The following is a 13,934-nucleotide window of genomic DNA, read 5'->3' on the forward strand; positions in this document are numbered from 1 at the left end:
TTTGCCTATAGTGGAATGGAATTACAACATTCCAGAATCTGAGAGGTCACCTGAGTTATGTGCATTTGTTGGAGCAGGTCAGCATATGAGCCTGGAATGCTGTGTCTGTGTGAAAATTAATACAATTAAATATTTTCCCTGTTGTTTAGGGCAACCATTTGGTTTTAAAAATACTAATTATATTCAAACTCTTTATGTGATATTATGTTTTGTACATTTTAATTACATTTAACTACATAATTAATTTCTTGTAGTTTGAAGGAGTTAATTCATTGAAATGTTGCACAGAAATGTTTCTGTTCAGAGGGAGGAAATTAATTGATATTTGTTTTTAGGAAGGAAAAAGCCATAACTGAAGCCTCCTTGTTCAAGTACAAAGTGAAGCCTATTAAGAAACAATTGTATGAATCTGTTACAGTGAAAGCATCTCAGATATGGTAAGCACTGAAGGCTATAGTCCTACTGCCCTATATGCATATGAGGAGTAATGTTGAGTGGATAGCTCAAAAATAAACCAGTGGCCACACGCATACTAAAATGTCTGACAGGCAGAATGTGAATGGGCGAGTCTTTTCTCATAATTGCATTTTCATAGCGGAAAAGGCTTAACCTGTTCAGTGTTGGCCAGCTACACAGCTCTTAAAGGCACAAAGACCCAAGGACAACCCTAAACCAAAGTCTAGGTTGTAATCCTTGAACTTCCTCTCCCTGCATGCGTACACACTCACCGTACGAATATAGACCACAGGCACACATACATCTCTTCCTCTCCCTTTGCCAAAGTGCACCTCTCATACGCCACACATATAAACACACACCCCTCTCTTACACACAGCACATACATCTTGCCTCTCATAGACCATCCATCCATCTCTCTCTTTCACACACACACATGCATACCTATCTCCCACTCTCTCATCCCAAGGTCTCGATCATGTACAGGCATCCCCCCCATCTGTTCACTTCAGTTCACACGTGACTGCATGTATGTGCAGCCCTGGAAACCCGGAAGTGGCGGGAGAGACCTGAAGAGCATCAGCAAACCCCTCCTGCTCCTCCAGCTTGCGAGGAGACCCTCCCTGGAGCCTGAAGGGGACATCCTCTATGGGCTCTGAGGAGGGTCTCCTTGTGTGCCGGAGTCGCAGTGGGGTTTAGCTGAGTCTCTTCAGCCTCCTGGCTAACATCTGACACGCAGGAAAGCGGCTGCTGCTGGGCTTTTCCGCTGGAGGCTAGTTGAGGCTGCTCAGCTGGTGTGTGGGGTCAGCTGAGCAGCCTCAAGCCTCTGACTCAAAAGCAGTTCCTCCCTAGAGCCTGAAGAGGACATCCCCTTTGAACTCCAGAGAAGGTCTCCTAAAGAGCTGGAGGTGCAGCAGGGTGCCCCCCATTTATGCACATTTCCCTTATGCTCGTAGGGGGCTAGAATGTAATGTCTGCCATTCAAAACAAAAGAAAAACCTCCCTCCAAAACATTCCCAATCGCCCCACCAAAAATAATAAAAAATACACAAGGTCCACAAACCTGGCGCCTGCAGATGCTGGATTATAGTGCTGTAAGAGCACTTGGTTAATCTTGACTCTATTTCAGGAATGATTTGGTATTTATATTACTTAATTAGAATTGCCAGGAACAGTAGTTCCTGAAAAAAATACTTGATAGAATAGTTTCCTCTTGAAAGCTAAATTTAGGAACTATTTTAGTGTGCCAGTTCAGTTGGGAATCATCTTTGATATTGATGCATGTTCCTTTTCTTTTTGTCCTGTGCCATAGCCGGAGGAAACATCTATTTTCTCGTGACAGACTGAAGCTCTTTTTGAAGCAACACTGTGAATCGTATGATGGCATTGTTAAAATTAAGGTAATCAAAATAATTAAACAAGTTGAAGCAAGACTGTACTTTGATCACATTATGGGCAGTGAAATTAGTTTGATACCCAGTTTAGTTGTTGTGTTATCGTGTGTGTGTGTGTGTGTGTGTGTGTGTGTAGTTTGATGCCACCATTAATTATTGCTTTATTGTTTGTTTTTAGCTGTTCTTTAATATTGTGAACCACCTTGAATTTTTTTTAATCAAATAAGTATATAATTACAGTTTTCATGAAATGGTAAACTATGGTTTGACTGTCGTCAGACCTACATATACTGTACTATACAGTCCTTGTCTGGCCCAGGTTTTAGGTAAAGGATAGCTTGCTAGAATAGAATAAGGGACGCGGGTGGCGCTGTGGGTAAAAGCCTCAGTGCCTAGGGCTTGCAGATCGAAAGGTCGGCAGTTCGAATCCCCGCGGCGGGGTGCGCTCCCGTTGCTCAGTCCCAGCGCCTGCCAACCTAGCAGTTCAAAAGCACCCCCAGGTGCAAGTAGATAAATAGGGACCGCTTACTGGCGGGAAGGTAAACGGTGTTTCCGTGTGCTGTGCTGGCTCGCCAGATGCAGCTTTGTCACGCTAGCCACGTGACCTGGAAGTGTCTCCGGACAGCGCTGGCCCCCGGCCTCTTGAGTGAGATGGGCGCACAACCCTAGAGTCTGTCAAGACTGGCCCGTACGGGCAGGGGTACCTTTACCTTTACCTAGCTTGCTGTCAGTAGGGCATGAGAGTACACTAGGAGTGCATGAGCCCAAGCTGTTTTTATATGAATCAGCCTCAAGGTGTTCAGGCACTACACTTCACAGATGAGAAAAACTCATTTTAAAAAAGTCTCTAGTGGTAGTAGCAAGTACTTCTTTTATTTATTAGCTCAAACTTGTTTTCCAACTATTGTGCAATGCTACTACAGTTTCATATAAATTGGAATCTGATTTGAGACAATAGTGGTGTATTTTTCATTGCAATGTTGCATTTGTGTTAAAAGGACACAGAAAAAGAAGATAATTCTCCACCCCAAATTCACTCATGATTAATTTATTTCAGTGATGCTTACTAAAGAGTGTTCCATTTAATACAGATACCTCATTCCTGTGGTGGTGTTTAGGAAATAATGGCTAATGGTGTCTCTAAAACAGTAGCTTGTTAGCCAGTGTGTACATGCAAGAGCAGGCAGCCTTCTCAACAATCTTTCCCCATCTTTCTCTACAAGGCAATATCAGTTGCAAAATACAAGATAGCAGAACAGAATTTTTCCTACCTCTTTCCTGATGATCCACCCACTTTTGTCTTCAGTCCTTCAAACAGACGGCGAAGGAGACCTCCAAAGATGGCATCTGATGATCATGTAAGTAATGCAGTACTTGTTAATCTGCTTTTCTACAAGAAACAGCAGTGGATTGCATCCTACAGCAATTCCTTGCTATCTGTGTTTTTCATATTTGCTATTAGTTGTCTTAGGTAAGTCAAAATTGTTCCACAGTTGGCCATATAATACTCTGAGAGATAATAATTTATATACCAAGGCCCTGAAAGTCCATGGGCACAGGTGGGACTTAAAAACCTGGCCTCTCATATGCAATGAGGCTGGATTAAACTGGTGTTTACATTTGGAATGACAGTAGTCAAAACTTGCTATTGCCACAAAATAAAACACATTTCTCATTTTATTCATTCATCGTATACATTTTAACTTGGCGATATGTTCCACCAAGCTGTTAAAAGATTTCAGTTTTTCAGTTATTGCCCTTTCATGAGTTTATCCTTTTGTCTTCAGGAGGATTTCGTTGCAAAAGAGCAGTTTAGTCCTAGAAATGCAAGCAGTGCAGCAAAAGAAAGGGCAAGACTCCAAAAAGAAAAAGACGAAATGAGAGCCATGGGTAAGTACAAGCTCATGCGATGAATAAGCTTTTTTTTTTTAGATGAAAAACATGCATAATGGGCTGGCTTTTGTTGATTCTGTAGAAGTAGTGCTGTAGTTTTTAGTGTATTATCCTTCAAAGAAAGAAGCTGTTGCAGTCCTGTCTCAAAAGAGGGCCTTTTCTGAAGCTGTGCCTCAGTTGTGGAACTCTTTTTGCCACAGGTTCATTTAGCCCCTTCACTCTTATGACTGCTTTGTTTAGCCGGGCTTTCTTTTTCTTTTTAGTCTATGTAATTTTATGCCATGTTACATGTTTTAATTAGTTGCTGATTTTCCTCTTTACTATTCCCCCCCCCCCATTATTGTATTACTATTTTCTTTTATTTATGTGCTAGCTGAATTGAGCACTATGCTTTTACCTGAAAGGTGGGATATAATCATAATACATCATATTAGCTTGGAAATAAATCCCTCTGACATACGCTTACAGCCAGAACTATAATTACTTCCCAGTAATTGGGATTGGGATTGTAGTCATAGCATGTCTGTTTGGGGCTGTTTCCTTGAACGTAACATGGCCAGATTTGATTAACTTGATCTTGAAGTGTGGTTTATATAAATAATTTCTTTTAAAAGAATAATACAACTCTAGTTCTCCTGTCCACTTTTTGAAAAAGAAAAATTGAAAAGAGAAAAGACAACTGCTATAGAATCCAAGAAGAAAGAAAGAGAAGATAAGGAAAAAAGGAAGGAAGAACTTAAGAAGATTGTGGAAGAAGAAAGGCTGAAGAAGAAAGAAGAGAGAGAGCGACTCAAAATAGAAAAAGAAAAGGTCAGGTACTCCCCACCTGGGTTCCTAATAGTTTGAAATGGCACTAATAGTTTGAAATGGCACTAATAGTTTAAAATATATAGCTACATTTACAGGTTCCCAGTACAGTCGTACCTTGGTTTTCAAACAGCTTAGTTCTTGAATGTTTTGGATCCCGAATGCCGCAAACCTGGAAATGGCTGTTCCGGTTTGCAAACTATTTTTGGAAGCTGAACATCCAATGGAGCTTCCGATTGGCTACAGGACCTTCCTGCAGCCAATCAGAAGCAGCACTTTGGTTTCCAAACATTTTGGAAGTTGAACGGACTCCGTTCAACTTCCAAGAAACAACTGTATTTAGGAATATGAATCACAGTACAAAGAAGAGTAGGACACATTGCTGTTTCTTCACCTGCGTGGTGAAGGAGAACGTGTCTGCAAAATCGTAAATAGCTTCCTACATAGAGCTTTTCATCACTATCCAAAGCCCCCTGGATAGTGTGAGTTAAAATTCTAAATTGCGGTCTCAGTTACAAGGTTTAATTTTCACGACACTGTTGCAATCCTTTCTTAATGTGTGTAGTGTTATGTTGAGGCATTACCAAAATTAGGTTAAAGGTAAAGGTACCCCTGCCCATACGGGCCAATCTTGACAGACTCTAGGGTTGTGTGCCCATCTCACTCAAGAGGCCGGGGGCCAGCGCTGTCCGAAGACACTTCCGTGTCATGTGGCCAGCGTGACAAGCTGCATCTGGCGAGCCAGCGCAGCACACGGAAACGCCGTTTACCTTCCCACTAGTAAGCGGTCCCTATTTATCTACTTGCACCCGGGGGTGCTTTCGAACTGCTAGGTTGGCAGGCGCTGGGACCGAACGATGGGAGCGCACCCCACCTTTGGGATTCAAACCGCCGACCTGACGATCGGCAAGTCCTAGGCGCTGAGGTTTTACCCACAGCGCCACCCGCGTCCCATGTAAAATTAGGTTACCTGTGTCTAATCAAATACAAGCTATTTTCATACTGTTTGAAATAGGACTTTTATTCATAATATTTGATGGTTTTTTCTAAAGTAATAAAGGAAACCTAGGAGACTAGGGTTAAAATCCTCCATCAGCCATGAAGTTCAGTGGGTGACTTGGGGCCAGTCACTTTCTCTTAACTAACCTACAACAGGTTTGTTGAGGGGGGTGCAGAATGGGAGGAAAAATCTTATGTATACCACCTTGAGCTCTTTGAAGGAAAGGTGGGAAATAAATGTAATAACATAAATGATACATTTATTTTGAAAAAAAATTCCTTTATTGTCATTACCAAGATATGTAAATAAATAGAATCATGTATACTTATGTGAAACAGTCAATATCCTAATTATGTTATCTGTTCTCTTAACTAAAGTAGTAAATTTCGTAAGCATCCAGAGCAACAGTTAAAGAAAATTATGCAATACCAATAATCAGTAAATTATAACTGTTGCTTAGATTAAATTATAAACCTAATTGCTTACAAGATTTCCAGTAAAAGTACATGGATTGACATTATCTTGAATTTTATTACTCCAATGCATAATCTAAATACAGCTGTTTTTAACTATTTTGGTGGTCATTTTCTGTGTAATTGCAGGAAAGAGAAAAGCTTCGTGAAGAGAAAAGGAAATACCTGGAACATCTAAAACAATGGAGTAAGCGTAGAGAAGACATGGAATGTGATGATCTTAAGGTAATGGAACTTCAGAGAGAGAGAGAGAGAGAGAGTCCACAATCCAGAAATATTTGTGTGTGTATTTATGCATTGTTATTCAGACCTTTTCTGTGGCTAGAAAAGTTGCCTGATGGGTCTGCTGAAATTGTAAATCCACGATATGATTATCACATACATTCTCCCCTTGTGGGGAAAAAGGACTTAAAACGATGGTTGTGCAGTTTCAAAACTTTTTATATTTAATAGATAATAATTTAAGTCATAAGTTTTGTAATTTGCAAAGCAATCCTCTACTTGCATTAAGTGTGCCATTGTGAGTGAGTTCTGCAGTCATAGCCCTAAACATGCTACCATCCCATCCCTGGGAAATAGCAAGAACAGGAGCCCATTGCCTACTATGGGGCACAGAGGTCATATGAGCTTTAATCAGGGCAGCAGAACATAGCCCACATCTGCCAGAGCACCAAAGCAGGGGCCACAGAGCGATGGAGGCACTTGGGACATGCAATGTCTGCCTGTTTTCTATTTATTAATATTTATACATCACTTGATTGTTTTAAAAAACAAAACCCGGCAACCTCAAAGCAGTTTACAAAAAGATAAGAAAATCAAGAAAATTTACAATACTTTCAAACGTACAAAAAGTGAAAATACTATGAGCTATTGCTTCAGATGTGGGGAGGCCGTCACAGCAGTTAATTCTTCAGTGCGTGATCCCATCATTCCTTGCTTAATTGTGTGGGATGTTTTCTGGCACCCACAGTTGCCTTTCCCACCCTGCTGTTTCCCTTCTGTAGGGTTTATATGCTGGTGATGGTGTTGGGTAGATGGTATTGAGTTGCACCATATCCTGTGTTGAGGCTGACGTGGACCGAGTGGCAGCTATTATTTCTCCCTTCCATTGAAATTAATAGGAGGAGAATTACTTTTTCTCAGTTTGGCAAGACCAGCACAAGACATTGCACTACATGTGGTCACCTCTCGTGGCCTGTATTCTCACTCACTCTGGGTAGTCATTGTAATCTTTTTGGCTATCAAAAATATATCTGTTCAACATAATAAACATGAGCCAAATCTGTTGTGATGTATGTTGATCATTCACCGCATATGTATAACTGAAACATACAATAAATATTTACTTTGCATCACAGGAACTTCCAGTTCCAACTCCAGTGAAAACCAGACTACCTCCTGAGATCTTTGGTGATGCTGTCATGGTCTTGGAGTTTCTCCATGCTTTTGGTGAACTCTTTGATCTTCAAGATGAGTTTCCTGACGGAGTGACTTTAGGCAAGTGAATCTTTAGGCAAACTGAATCTACAGGAAACATGAGGAGCAGATTTTGTTTTGCGGGGGAAGAAAGAAACAGTTTCTCTTCCTTCCCAGAATGCATTAATGATGCAATATTGGGAGTATAGCTGTGGATCTAGGTTGTCTTATGTGCCTCCAGTTGACATTAGTTTTAATGTATTTTATTCACTCTGCTCTTTATTTCTTATATACTGCTTGTCAGCAATCATCCTGATCTGGGCAACTGTATGTGCTCAGATGCATGCATGTGGCCAGATATCCCCATTCATTTCAAGCGTACATGCTGCCCTGTGGGATTCTGCAAAATGAACTTTGCCCTTTCTTTGAAACAAATGAGATGATCCACCTGCCTTTCTATGCACTTGAGCCTGGAATAAATTGCTGGTTCACAGCAATTGTTTCTCTAGTTCAGTGTTTCCCAACCTTTTTTGGGCAAAGGCACACTTGTTTCATGAAAAAAATCTCGAGGCACACCACCATGCCAGATGGGGAAAGGTCACTTTTTACTTATGTAAAAAAAGAAAAAAAAAATAGTAACAGCATAGAAGGTAATGGTTAGGCTAGCATCCCTCTTCCAAATATGCTAGGTTTTTATTTGCAGGGACTGTTCTACATGGGAAAGCATTCAGCACTGTCATTCTCCCATCTGCCATCTGAATTGGTACTATTCTGGGTCAACTTACTCTGCTGCATGTGTAGATGAAAATGGCACCAAGTGTGGGGGAGGGGGCAGAACAGGTTTCAGATACAGGATATTAAGCATACACGTACTTCAGATTGAACTGGTTGCTTGCTTTGCAAGTTTTCATTTCCCAAATGACTGCCTTGGCAAGCGCAATACCTACCAGGCTCAACGCCGGTCTCGCGCTGCCGCTTCCCGCGCTCTCAAGGACCCGGGAGGAGGAAGGCGTGAAGGGAATCCCGAAGGCGCGAAAACCTCGCGCATGCGCAGGCCTTCCGCCTGCGACAGCCCAGTAGGCCGGCCGAAGCGAGCGGCGATGGGATGTGGGAGGGAGCTCGCTCGCCGCCCCGCGTGTGCCTATGTGGGGCACGTTACAGCCCCGTGACGTCAGCACCACGCAGGCAGCCAGGCAGGCAGACGGCGAGAGCCCCGCGCTGGGCGGCCTCTCCTCGCCGCCGCCGCCCCGCCTCTCGCCGCCCGACTCGCCCGCCTCCCTCCAGGCAACATCTCACGGCACACCAGGCAACGTCTCGCGGCACACTAGTGTGCCGCGGAACACCGGTTGGGAAACACTGCTCTAGTTGACCTATTTGGAAAATATCCCGATTAATATTTTGACAATCACATAACATAGGAACAGCTTTCAGTTTTTTCACTGTGTATTTGTAGCAGTTTGAACAAATCCACTTCTTCTTATTTACAGAGGTTTTAGAGGAAGCTCTTGTTGGAAATGACAGTGAAGGTCCACTATGTGAATTGCTGTTTTTCTTCTTGACGGCCATTTTTCAAGCCATGGCTGAAGAAGAAGAAGAAGTGGCCAAAGACCAAATAGCTGATGCTGAGACCAAAGGTCAGACTTCAACTGTGCTTCTTAATGCAAAGCTTGCATACTAATAGGCACGCATACTAATTTGCATGCACGGGAATATTTCAGTTAACATTGCTCCACATCGGTGCGCATGATTGCTATAGAAAAACAAAAGTTTGTCAGGTGCTAGCTGCAGCGTTGATTCTGGTGTGTACTGCAGGTGCTCTTTTAATTTTTTTTAAAAGGCAAGCTTTCCCATTATTAGACATAGGAAGAATTTCACATTGGCGGGTTTTCAAGAAGTCTCAAAACTTAACACATCCCTTTCATTAAAAAATTTCTTCAGAATTCAGTAACTTTGCTAAAGATTCAGAAGATACTTCTTTCTCACCAGCAGTGTAAGCTACATAATTTTCAGAGGGGTAGCTGTGTTGGTAGCTGGTAGTTCTTGTGCAAAATTTTAAAAAAAATGTTGTAAGGCTTTTATGGACTTATATAGTCTACTCATTGGATGAAAGTTTGCCATGATAAATTTGTTGCTTTTTTAAAAGTGCTGTAAGACTTCTTGTTATGCCAGCTAAATAATAATCAGGCATCATAACAGTGCATAGCTTTACTATTCATTTCTTCAGTGACAGTAGTATTGTCATCCACACACTGGAACACCTGGGCCTGATTTGTAATAGCACACTTCTTAGCTAATGTAATTATTTTCCAAAGGGCACACTTTTAGATCTATTGCAGCATTTGCAGACTTTGAATACCCTTTCCAAGGTGTGCTGTAGCTCAGGTGGTGGTTTATTTTTATTTCCTTTGTTGCATACTTGTAAGAGAAGAGAAACCACATAACAAATACAGATAGGTAGCCGTGTTGGTCTGCCATAGTCAAAACAAAAAAAATTCCTTCCAGTAGCACCTTAAAGACCAACTAAGTTAGTTCTTGGTATGAGCTTTCGTGTGCATGCACACGAAAGCTCATACCAAGAACTAACTTAGTTGGTCTTTAAGGTGCTACTGGAAGGAACACATAACAAATAGCTTGTTTGTTGATTTATAGTGATATTTTTATCACACACAGCAGTCACATCTGAATAAAGTAATAAAAGAGGAAACAGAAAAGGGGCATAGCTCAGTTGCAGAAAATCCACTTTGCTCGTGGAAGGCTCCAGATTCAATCCCTGGCATCTTCAGGAAGGGCTGGGAAAAACAACTTCTTGAAACTTGGAGAGTTTATGCAAATCAGTGGAGATTGAGCTAGAAGAGCTACTGGTCTGACTCGGAAACTTTTGCTCCAACATTCATGTTTTGTTTTGTTTTTAACCCTGAGGACTAGAATATTGATGGGATCCCCCACTGCTCTCCCATTTTTTTTATCAGAATTTGTCTAGTAAAGGCATTTTCTCTAGATTAAGTGTTTGCATTCCCTTAACACTGGTGTGGGGAACCTTCTGCCCTCCAGATGTTGCTGAACTATATAACACCCATCATCACTGGTCATTGGCTATGCATGCTGGGGCTGATGGAAAATGTAGTTCAGCAACATCTGAAGGACCAAAATTTCCCCACACCTGCCCCAAATTGAGTACTTCTCTGGAACCAGTACAATAGCAGTTGTGGTATAGTGCATAAAAGAAATATACAGTGGTACCTCGGGTTATATACGCTAACCCAGAAATAGTACCTTGGGTTAAGAACTTTGCTTCAGGATGAGAACAGAAATTGTGCAGCAGCGGGAGGCCCCATTAGCTAAAGTGGTGCTTCAGGTTAAGAACAGTTTCAGGTTAAGAACGGACCTCCGGAATGAATTAAGTACTTAACCCGAGGTACCACTGTATATAGAAAAGAAATATATATATAGTTGATGTGTGCTTTGTATAGTCAAGTGCATCAATCTGAAAATTCTGTTTGATCTCACACACCATTCAGAGAAATAGGGTTTTTTGGGAGAAAGCAAAGTTGCATGTGATTCTTCCTTTGTGCAATGAAGATTTAGTCATTATTCTGTTGAGAGGAAATCCAAATGACTTCTTTCTGGCAAATCAGTTGCAGGGGGGAATTGTGCTTTTTCCACACTCAGTCAGTAGTCATTGTTGAACATGAGATTCCTTGGACCCACAAGTGAAACTTTTATTGCCGTTTGGAGTAATTTAGTCGTATGCAGACTGTTCCGAACACCTATTGGTATTGCTAGTGTGTATCTGATTGCCTTTCTCTCATGCATATATTATGTTAAACTTTGACTCACTTAAATTGAAAACTTCCCACTGCAAGATTCTAGATGCAATACTCCTTTGCTTAATTGTAAAGTCAAGTTTTTGTTTTGAATCATTCATAGCTTTGACTGAGGCATTCTAAACAAACTCACAATTGTAGGGTAGGCATACCCATAGTTCTGTGTTACGGCTCTCCATATTTTGGTTGGGCTGCATTCACACGTATAACTTGGCAGAAGTTGTTAAAGAGAAAATATATTAACTTTTGTGAATAGAGGCTTACCATATGTCCAGTATAGGATAGCGCAGTTCTGCTTTGTGGAGGTTGATAGTTCTCTCTAGTGATCCTGAACTGGGATGTGAGAGGACCTCAGTCTGTTAAAAAAAAGGAAAAAGAAATAACTTCAGGAATAAGGAATTTGCTTTCTAAAGAAGGGTATTTCGTCTTGCTGTTTCCTACCCTTAAAGAATAATACTTATTAGCCTATCTTTGGTGATATGTATAAACTTCTGTCTTGGATAACCTTGATACCGCTGTATATAAACTTCTGAACCTGGCTTATTGATATGCTTCCTGATCAACTGTGTAGAATATGGAATCTCATGTGTAATGTGGTAAATCAGCACTGACTGGCTGCACAGACAGGCTGCTGGCATCCATAATTCGTTTCTGTAGGCATAATCATAATGAAGTAATTATAAGAATGTAGTAATAAGATGCTATTTGATTTCTCTCAGTAAACCTTTTTTACAAGAGCATTTCCTGGGTTTATCTTTCTTTGCATGTGTGTGCTTGTGCTCTTGCGGTCAAGTTGTGTGCAATGCAAGAAGCTTTTAGGGAGTGCTGCATGCTTACTCTGCTTTTAGGTAGTATGCATATGTTTGTTGCACGGCAGCTTACAAAAATATCGAGTTTATATGCTGTCTCCGCATTGCTTAGAAAAGACTTGCTTGCTTCGCCTCCGAAATGCAAGTGTTAATTTTCACTAGAATAAAGTCTTTATTTCCTTAAAGATTTAACAGAGGCTTTGGATGAAGATGCAGACCCCACAAAATCTGCACTATCTGCAGTTGCAACTTTGGCAGCTGCATGGCCCCAGTTACATCAGGGTATGTGTGGGTTTCACTTTTTGTTACGTTTTGCACTATTTTACAAAAAAAAAGTATAATTCACGTTGTTTGCTAAATACTCTTAGTAGCCAAATGGTCTAACACTCATTCTGTTGTTAACTGTAGGTTGCAATTTGAAAAACTTGGATCTTGATAGCTGCACTCTTTCTGAGATTCTCAGACTTCATATCCTAGCATCAGGTGCAGATGTAACATCAGCCAATGCTAAATATCGTTACCAGAAGCGAGGAGGATTTGATGCTACAGATGATGCTTGCATGGAGCTAAGACTGAGTAATCCTGGGTTGTTGAAGAAACTCTCGTGTACTTCCGTGTATGATCTATCATCGGGTAATAGAGCCAAATGAATATGTCAAGTTACATTTCAGAAGTTTTCAAGAATGGTTTACTAGGACAATGTCAAGAAAAATCCTATTTTGTCTCTTGAAGCATAACCACTAATACCTTTTAGCCCTAGAAGTTATACAAATTTAATTAAATAATGATGATAATAAAGATTGGGGCTGGGTAGGTGATTTAGGCTGCAATCCTATATAGGTTTACCTGAGAGTAAGTTCCATTGAAGGCAGCGGGCTTACTTTTGCATTGGATTGCACTACGTATCTTGTGGAAGTCTGTTTAATTTTCTACGTGAGCTTATGTCTGTTTTTCTAAGAATCATTAGCCATTATCAGTTGAGCTACTGATAGTATATGAACGTTGGGTATTTTTACTTGCTCTTTTGTGTTTGAACAGTAGGTCCCCCTTTATATATAACAAACTGCTTTGTTTCAAAAGTGTTTTGCTGTATGGCACATGCTGGGTGGGTTCATAGTCAAAAAAACACAAGCCCAGAAGCTCCTTTTGGATCAGGTTTATATTAGACTGGAAAATAGCTTGCAAGAAGTTCATATATTGTACACACAGTTAAACATGTTGAAGATTCTATTGGTAAACTATGCCATAAAACAAGGTGACTAAACTGAAATGGCACAACCCTCCTTGTACTAGGTTTACATCTTGTCAATCTCTATGGATTAATGAGCCCAAAGGTCACTGACAGATTAAAAATAGATACCTTACTTTATTGATGAAGCTTTACTGACCAGTTCACAGGATTATTCTGTGACTTCTGAATTGAAGCATCAATCTGTATTCATTTTATTAGGGGAGAAGATGAAGATTCTTCATGCCCTCTGTGGGAAGCTTTTGACTCTTGTTTCTACTCGAGACTTCATTGAGGACTCTGTTGATGTATTACGACAGGCAAAACAAGAATTCAGAGAGTTAAAAGCAGAACAGCACCGGAAAGAAAGAGAAGCTGCAGCAGAAAGGTGACAAGAACACAGATGCCCAAATATGAGCACGATAAAGCTAAACGGGGGCTTTTCCAGAAGCGTGGCTTCTAAAATTGAAAGAGCCTACTAGAAATATTCAATTTTAGAAATTGAAAGAGCCTACTAGAAATATAGGGCGTGGGTGGCGCTGTGTGTTAAACCACAGAGCCTAGGGCTTGCGAATCAGAAGGTCGGCAGTTTGAATCCCCGCGACGGGGTGAGCTCCCGTTGCTCGGTCCCTGC

The 13,934-nt window shown here is 41.0% G+C and overlaps 1 protein-coding gene and 1 long non-coding RNA gene across 10 annotated transcripts in view; one reads left to right on the top strand and one right to left on the bottom strand.

Annotated features, from left to right (window-relative positions):
- BAZ1A (bromodomain adjacent to zinc finger domain 1A) overlaps positions 1 to 13,934 on the top strand; it is a 43,319-nt gene that overhangs the window by 8,343 nt on the left and 21,042 nt on the right. For 4 of the 9 annotated variants that reach the window (XM_077926003.1, XM_028720815.2, XM_077925989.1 and 1 more), the window contains exons 5-15: positions 336 to 437; positions 1,769 to 1,856; positions 3,074 to 3,208; positions 3,638 to 3,740; positions 4,399 to 4,553; positions 6,153 to 6,248; positions 7,382 to 7,520; positions 8,927 to 9,073; positions 12,259 to 12,354; positions 12,481 to 12,705; positions 13,523 to 13,688. In XM_077926003.1, the coding sequence (XP_077782129.1) occupies positions 336 to 437; positions 1,769 to 1,856; positions 3,074 to 3,208; positions 3,638 to 3,740; positions 4,399 to 4,553; positions 6,153 to 6,248; positions 7,382 to 7,520; positions 8,927 to 9,073; positions 12,259 to 12,354; positions 12,481 to 12,705; positions 13,523 to 13,688 (1,452 nt within the window). Of the gene's footprint in view, positions 1 to 335; positions 438 to 1,768; positions 1,857 to 3,073; positions 3,209 to 3,637; positions 3,741 to 4,398; positions 4,554 to 6,152; positions 6,249 to 7,381; positions 7,521 to 8,926; positions 9,074 to 12,258; positions 12,355 to 12,480; positions 12,706 to 13,522; positions 13,689 to 13,934 lie in introns of those variants that run through there. The other 5 variants (XM_077925990.1, XM_077925994.1, XM_028720853.2 and 2 more) reach the window with 3 other exon arrangements.
- Positions 3,122 to 13,561, bottom strand: LOC144327269 (uncharacterized). The gene is made up of 3 exons (XR_013392260.1): positions 13,433 to 13,561; positions 11,528 to 11,619; positions 3,122 to 3,232 (listed from the first exon to the last, which is right to left on the bottom strand). It is a non-coding gene; the product is annotated as an uncharacterized LOC144327269 (long non-coding RNA).

This window comes from Podarcis muralis, chromosome 1 (assembly GCF_964188315.1).
Source record: "Podarcis muralis chromosome 1, rPodMur119.hap1.1, whole genome shotgun sequence".
NCBI classification, from domain to species: Eukaryota; Metazoa; Chordata; class Lepidosauria; order Squamata; family Lacertidae; genus Podarcis; species Podarcis muralis.